This window comes from Salmo salar, chromosome 02 (genome assembly GCF_965601325.2).
Source record: "Salmo salar chromosome 02, fSalSal1, whole genome shotgun sequence".
Lineage (NCBI taxonomy): Eukaryota > Metazoa > Chordata > Actinopteri > Salmoniformes > Salmonidae > Salmo > Salmo salar.
The window spans coordinates 75,255,100-75,263,021 of record NC_138292.1 but is presented as its reverse complement, the minus strand read 5'-3'; the positions used below and the strand labels follow the sequence as shown (position 1 = coordinate 75,263,021).

At 43.4% G+C, this 7,922-nt stretch overlaps 1 protein-coding gene across 2 annotated transcripts; it reads left to right on the top strand.

The window, feature by feature from the left end:
* The first annotated feature begins 971 nt into the window (after positions 1 to 971).
* LOC123730957 (CMRF35-like molecule 8) lies at positions 972 to 7,344 on the top strand. 2 transcript variants are annotated; one of them, XM_045709693.2, is made up of 6 exons: positions 979 to 1,388; positions 1,685 to 2,008; positions 2,469 to 2,531; positions 2,660 to 5,172; positions 5,843 to 5,895; positions 6,265 to 7,344. In XM_045709693.2, coding segments are annotated over exons 1-4 (432 nt in total). In that variant the 5' UTR covers positions 979 to 1,345; the 3' UTR covers positions 2,662 to 5,172; positions 5,843 to 5,895; positions 6,265 to 7,344. The 2 variants fall into 2 exon arrangements, with proteins under 2 accessions (XP_045565647.1, XP_045565649.1); XM_045709691.2 differs by lacking the exons at positions 5,843 to 5,895; positions 6,265 to 7,344 and having other exon boundaries at positions 972 to 1,388; positions 2,469 to 2,677.
* Positions 7,345 to 7,922: the final 578 nt, after the last annotated feature.

The window sequence follows — 7,922 nt, the reverse complement described above, 5'->3', positions numbered from 1 at the left end:
ACCGTTAAACACTCTGCTACATAGTCTACTACTGTAGACACCTCATAATTTACTGCACCGTTAAACACTCTGCTACATAGTCTACTACTGTAGACACCTCATAATGTACTGCACCATTAAACACTCTGCTACATAGTCTAATACTGTAGACACCTCATAATGTACTGCACCATTAAACACTCTGCTACATAGTCTACTACTGTAGACACCTCATAATGTACTGCACCATTAAACACTCTGTTTCATAGTCTACTACTGTAGACACCTCATAACGTACTGCACCATTAAACACTCTGCTACATAGTCTACTACTGTAGACACCTCATAATGTACTGCACCGTTATACACTCTGCTACATAGTCTACTACTGTAGACACCTCATAATGTACTGCACCGTTAAACAATCTGCTACATCGTCTACTACTGTAGACACCTCATAATGTACTGCACCCTTAAACACTCTGCTACATAGTCTACTACTGTAGACACCTCATAATGTACTGCACCATTAAACACTCTGCTACATAGTCTACTACTGTAGACACCTCATAATGTACTGCACCATTAAACACTCTGCTACATAGTCTGATGCGTTGATCCATAGATGCCTCTCTCTCCGTCTTTTCTCTCACCTCTCCCTCTCTCTCTCTCTCTCTAGCTCTGTCAATTCATTTTTTGTCCTCACTGATGTCTCTCTCAATCTCTCTTTCTCTCTCTGTCCCTCTCACCCTTCCTCTTTCTTTCTTTCTTTCTCTCTCTCTACTGTGGAACAAGGATGTGATTGGTTATGGAGGAAGAGGGAGGGGCTGTCAGAAATAACATGGTAGGAGGGTTTGAACTAGTAGAGAGAGAGAGAGAGAGACAGAGAGAGAGATGCAGAAATAGGGAAGTACATAGTTGTAAGAGTGCAAAAGTGTGAGTGAGAGTGAGAGGGAGGGGCAGAGAGAGAGAAAGTACATAAAGTACATTAAGTTCCTGTAAGTACAGAATGAACAGAGAGAGTTGTAGACACCTATAGACACCTGTACCAACCTGGAGAGAACACAGCATTATATCAGGACCTATAGACACCTGGACCAACCTGGAGAGAACACAGCATTATATCAGGACCTATAGACACCTGGACCAACCTGGAGAGAACACAGTATTATATCAGGACCTATAGACACCTGGACCAACCTGGAGAGAACACAGCATTATATCAGGACCTATAGACACCTGTACCAACCTGGAGAGAACACAGCATTATATCAGGACCTATAGACACCTGGACCAACCTGGAGAGAACACAGCATTATATCAGGACCTATAGACACCTGGACCAACCTGGAGAGAACACAACAAGATGAATATCCTGCTGATAGTCATCCTCCTCGCCTTCATCACAGGTAATACGCTTGTTATAACTCTCTATAACAATGTAATAACATCCAGTTAGATTTCTAATAAAGGCTGCTACTACAGATAAGGAAACACTATGGTGTGTGTGTGTGTGTGTGTGTGTGTGTGTGTGTGTGTGTGTGTGTGTGTGTGCGTGTGCGTGCGTGCGTGCGTGCGTGCGTGCGTGCGTGCGTGTGTGTGTGTGTGGTTAATGTGATGCCACTGGTGTAAGAATCCTAACCATAAGTACATTAATATTACAAAACACTAAACCAAGTGGTATTTTCTCTTGTCTGATTGGCAGGTTGTTTGAGCTCCTTCAAAGTGACAGGATACTCTGGAGGAACTGTCATCATCTACTGTCATTATTACACAGAAGAAAGAAGTCATGAGAAATATTTCTGCGTGGGGAAGTATAGCTGGAGATGTAAGGATCAAATCAGAACTGGATTGAAGAACACCTGGGTACACAGAGGTAGATTCTCTCTGTATGACAACACTGGAGGAAACTACTTCAAGGTGATCATCAGACAACTGACCAGACAAGATGAAGGGACCTACTGGTGTGGAGTGGACAAACCTACTATACCTGACAGTTATACCAAGGTAGAGCTGGATGTGAAGGAGGGTGAGAGACTTTTACTTTAACTTTATAAAATGAATTTAGCTACATATGTTATTACATGATCAGTACCACTAGTCAATGGAGTCAGTCTATAGTATTAGACTAAGGTTGTGATGTGTGTTTCTATTGACAGATGACTGATGAGAGAAGTCAGTCTATAGTACTAGACTAAGGTTGTGATGTGTGTTCCTATTGACAGATGACTGATGTGAGAAGTCAGTCTATAGTATTAGACTAAGGTTGTGATGTGTGTTTCTATTGACAGATGACTGATGTGAGAAGTCAGTCTATAGTATTAGACTAAGGTTGTGATGTGTGTTCCTATTGACAGATGACTGCTGTGAGAAGTCAGTCTATAGTATTAGACTAAGGTTGTGATGTGTGTTTCTATTGACAGATGACTGATGTGAGAAGTCAGTCTATAGTATTAGACTAAGGTTGTGATGTGTGTTTCTATTGACAGATGACTGCTGTAAGAAGTCAGTCACAGAGACGGCCTTTCTGGGAGGAGAAGCTACCATCAGATGTAACTATCCAGAGGACCATGAGGACAGAACCAAGTATTTCTGCAAGGAAAGCAATGACTTCAAGACCTGTGTTTATATGATCTCTGCTAACCACAAAAGCTGTTTGTTTCTCTGTGTCTGACAACAGAAGAGAGAGATTCTCCTCAGTGACCATCAGTGACCTGACTGAAGATGATACTGGGACCTACTGGTGTGGAGTAGAAACCAGCAGGACAGAACAACTTTACATTACACTGATCACACAGGTGAAGCTGCTTGTTATAAGTGAGTATAAACTTCTTCTTTCTCTTTAACATGTGATCCTGAACACACAGTAATGTCTATTTGATCAAATTTGTTTATTGAAATGATAATTGCATGAAATGTTTAATGTCATTCACATGTTTAATGTGTTTGATACCGTTCCATCCATTCCATTCCAGCCATTGTGATTATCACTTCCTCCTATATCTCTGTTCACCAGCCTCCGCTGCTCCCCATGCTGTACACCTGCAGTAACTATGATACATACTGTCTGACCATGTAAATAGTATATAACATTATATTTGATCAATCTATTAGTTATAACTACAGTCTGTACTTTTAACCTCTATGGGCTAGGTGGGACGCTTGCGTCCCACCTACTCAACAGCCAGTGTAATCCCGTGGCGCGATATTCAAATACCTTAGAAATGCTAGCATTCCCACCGAACACTTCCGGTGAATTTACTCAATTACTCACGATAAACGTTCACAAAAAACATAACAATTATTTTAAGAATTATAGATACAGAACTCCTTTATGCACTCGCTATGTCCGATTTTAAAATAGCTTTTCGGTGAAAGCACATTTTGCAATATTCTGAGTAGATAGCCCGGCCATCACAGGCTAGCTATTTTGACACCCACCAAGTGTGGTACTCACCAAACTCCGATTTACTATTAGAAAAGTTTGATTACCTTTGCTGTTCTTCGTCAGAATGCACTCCCAGGAATTCTACTTCAATAACAAATGTTGGTTTGGTCCCAAATAATCCATAGTTATATCCAAATAGCGGCGTTTTGTTTGTGCGTTCAAGACACTATCCGAATGGTAAAGAAGGGTGACGCGCCCGACGCGTTTCGTGACAAAATATTTCTAAATATTCCATTACCGTACTTCGAAGCATGTCAACCGCTGTTTAACCTGTTGGGGATAGGGGGCAGTATTTGCAGTATTACTTCCTCTGTAATAACTGTGTGTTTGTAGTGGTGTGAAAAGACACTGGACCAGAACACTGTAACTTGCTCTGTAATAACTGTGTGTTTGTAGTGGTGTGAAAAGACACTGGACCAGAACACTGTAACTTCCTCTGTAATAACTGTGTGTTTCTGTATCTGTCTCAGTATCACTTAGCAGTCATGTGTTCAAGATATAAAACCACAAGATTCAGTATGAATGTCATCATGAAACCTACAGTTGTCATCAGAGAGAGAGAGAGAGAGAGAGAGAGAGAGAGCGCGAGAGAGAGAGAGAGAGAGAGAGAGAGAGCGGAGCTTCCTGCACCGGTGCCATGGCCGGAGCATTCTTCTGCGCCGGTGCCCAGTCCAGGCACACCGTCCAGGCACGCCGTCCAGTCCCGCTCCATGGCCGGATACTTCCTCTGCGCCGGTGCCCAGTCCAGGCACGGCGTCCAGTCCTGTTCCATGGCCGGAGCCTTCCTCTGCTCCGGTGCTCGGTCCAGGAACGGCGTTCTGCCCGGCTTCAGGGCCAGATCTGAGGTCTGAGCAGGGGCTTCGTCCCTCACCGGAGCCGCCACCGCTAGATGCCCACCCTAACCCTACCCATCTAGGTTCAGGTTTTTGCGGTCGGAGTCCGCACCTTTGGGGGGGTACTGTCACGCTCAAACCATAGAGAGCCCTCTGGGTTCTCTATGGTGTATAGGTCAGAGTGTGACTAGGGGGGTTTCTAGCATTTGTATTTCTATGTTGGTGGTTTGTATGGTTCCCAATTAGAGGCAGCTGGTAATCGTTGCTCTAATTGGGGATCATATTTAGGTAGCCCTTTTTCCCACCTGTGTTTGTGGGATATTGTTTGTGTGAGTGCATTCTGCACCATGTAGTTCACGTTCGTTGTATGTTTATTGTTTTTTGTTTCAGTTTTCACTGCAAATGAAGATGTGGAACTCAACACGCTGCGCCTTGGTCCATCCATTATCACGACCGTGACACTGTCTTTACACACCTCAACAGCAACAAGATAAACCACCATGTCTTTACACACCTCAACAGGAACAGATAAATCACCATGTCTTTACACACCTCAACAGGAACAGATAAATCACCATGTCTTTACACACCTCAACAGGAACAAGAGGAACCACCCTGTCTTTATACACCTCGACACGAACAAGAGGAAACACCCTGTCTTTATACACCTGAACAGGAACAAGATAAACCAGCCTGTCTTTATACACCTCAACAGGAACAAGAGAAACCTCCATTTATAACTCGGTCCCTGTGACTCCCTACCTCCATATCTCTCTCTCTATCTAATTTGTCCATCTCTCCATCTCTCCCTCTCCTCTCCTTGCTAAAACATTTTCCCACTTGTGTCCATTGTTTTCAGTGGCACCAACCACCACGAGCACAGCCACAACAACTCCACCAACAAAGGATCAGGTAAATCACATTTTACAAATTCACTTTGGTAGACATGTCTGTATGTAGTGTTATGATATGAGGGTAGGTTATTGGTAGACATGTCTGTATGTAGTGTAATGATATGAGGGTAGGTTAGTGGTAGACATGTCTGTATGTAGTGTTATGATATGAGGGTAGGTTAGTGGTAGACATGTCTGTATGTAGTGTTATGATATGAGGGTAGGTTAGTGCAGATGGAAATACAAAAAAGTCACAGGTGAGAAACACACGCACGCACGCACGCTCACACTCTCTCTCTCACACACACACACACACACAGACACACACACACACACACAGACACACACACACACACACACACAGGTCTGTAAACAGAGAGATAGTTCCCCCTTTCAAAATCTTTCCATTTTCATTTCAAATAAATGTATTTGCATAATAGCCATGTCATCATCTGTCCCAGGTTGAGATGCATAAATAGTCACTGAGGAGTGTCTGACCCCTGATGTATTCTGGTGGAAGTGCATCTCTCTCTCTCTCTCTCTCCCTGCCTCTGTCCTCTCTCTCACTTCCTGTATCTCTCTCTCTCTGTCTCTCTCTCGCTCTGTCTCTCTCTCGTCCTCTCTCTCGCTCTGTCTCTCTCTCGTCCTCTCTCTCCCTTTTTGTCTCTCTCTTCCTGTCTCTTCCACAGGATCTATCTCTTCAACACACAGAGTGAGTCCAGACACAGGAAACAACGAAGGGGTTAGCGTATTTTGTTTGTTTGTTTTTGTGTCTGAGTGATTGAGTGATGTCATTGAGTGATGTCATTGAGTAATGTCATTGAGTGATGTTATTGAGTAATGTCATTGAGTGATGTCAATGAGTGATGTCATTGAGTGATGTCATTGAGTTATGTCATTGAGTGATGTTATTGAGTAATGTCATTGAGTGATGTCATTGAGTGATGTCAATGAGTGATGTCATTGAGTAATGTCATTGAGTGATGTTATTGAGTAATGTCATTGAGTGATGTCAATGAGTGTGTGTTTAATTTGTTGTGTTGAATGTGTTTTTTAGTTGTGTTGAGTGTGTTTGTGAGTTTCATACTATTCTCTCCTCCCTCCTCTCCAGGGTTGTCATGGTGACGGTGACTATGAAGAGATAAAGGAGCGCCCCCTAAGGTCAGACACAGGCGCTGCGATGACCACCATCTACGCCACCGCCAACTTACCCACAAGCCACTCTGAGTCTCTCCACTACACCTGCGTCTACATCCACAAGAACCCCAGCGGCCCCAACGAAGCAACTGCCACCATCACTAAAGAGGGCAGCTGCTCCAATGAGGCCACCGCTGCCATTGCTAAAGAGGGCACTTCATCATGTGACTATGCTACTGTGAACTATGGTCAAAGCCCCACCTACTCTACTGTCAATCATCCACACAGCTCCTCTGAGGCTCCTCCCATCTACTCCACAATCAGCAAACCCAGAGACACTTGAGTCACTGGCAACCAATCACAAGATACATACACTCACTGGCGACCAATCACAAGAGACACATTTTAACCATATGCGCTGACCTCTATTTTTAGCAAATTTCTCTTTTACTTTTTTTTGTCTCTCTCGCTCACGGTCTCTGTCAGTCTCTTTTTCTCTCTCGCTCACGGTCTCTGTCAGTCTCTTTTTCTCTCTCTATCTCTGCTGGTCTCTGTCCAGTCTCTTTTTCTCTCTCGCTCACGGTCTCTGTCCAGTCTCTTTTTCTCTCTCTCTCTCTGCTGGTCTCTGTCCAGTCTCTTTTTCTCTCTCGCTCACGGTCTCTGTCCAGTCTCTTTTTCTCTCTCTCTCTCTGCTGGTCTCTGTCCAGTCTCTTTTTCTCTCTCGCTCACGGTCTCTGTCAGTCTCTTTTTCTCTCTCTCTCTCTGCTGGTCTCTGTCCAGTCTCTTTTTCTCTCTCTCTCTGCTGGTGTCTTTCTCTCTCTCTATCTCCTATTCTCTCACTGACAGTGATTCTCGATAAAGGGGTGGAGTCAACAAACTCCGCCTTTGCAGTTTAAGTTGTTCTATTGGTTTACAGTGATCTCAGTAGCTTGTCTGTTATGTGATGACATCATTCATTAAGGGGAGTTGGGTTGTAGAGGAGGGATGTTTCTTCTGTTCAGAAACTCATCTGTTGAGTTGATCATTTACAAAGACTGTATTTGGATCAATTAAATGTCAGAAAAAAGTTATAAAATATATTGATGTTTATTTTAACTAAAATGTCATCATGTCAACAATGTGTTCCTCCTCCGCTGAAACAGACATGGTAACTTTAGAACAGAGCAGTTAACAGTTTTAACACTTAGTCACCACAGCTAGCTGAGTTCTCTTGTGGTTTAGAAGTCTAACCTCCGGCCGGTTTGAACCAGCTACTCTCTGCAGCACATATAGACCTCCAGACACTGAGGTCATTTCAGAACCAGGATATGTGGGCTAATGCCCTCGCCCTACACCACCATCACTAGTAAAGTAACTTTAACAGTATAGTAACTATGGTAGTAAAGTAACTTTAACAGTATAGTAACTGTGATAGTAAAGTAACTTTAACAGTATAGTAACTGTGATAGTAAAGTAACTTTAACAGTATAGTAACTGTCCAGAATGAAGATACTCCATGTTGTCTCCTGCTGTCTTCTCTCAGGTGAGTTCTGTCTGTCTGTCTCTGTCTGTCTGTCTGTCTGTCTGTCTGTCTGTCTGTCTGTCTGTCTGTCTGTCTGTCTGTCTGTCTGTCTGTCTGTCTGTCTGTCTGTC

Excerpts from the sequence above, each read along its gene's own strand:
- LOC123730957 (XM_045709691.2), top strand. The coding sequence starts at position 1,346 with ATGAATATCCTGCTGATAGTCATCCTCCTCGCCTTCATCACAG. Across the intron at positions 1,389-1,684 it reads CCTCCTCGCCTTCATCACAG|GTTGTTTGAGCTCCTTCAAA; the intron begins GTAATACGCTTG and ends TCTGATTGGCAG. Across the intron at positions 2,009-2,468 it reads AGAGCTGGATGTGAAGGAGG|ATGACTGCTGTAAGAAGTCA; the intron begins GTGAGAGACTTT and ends TTCTATTGACAG.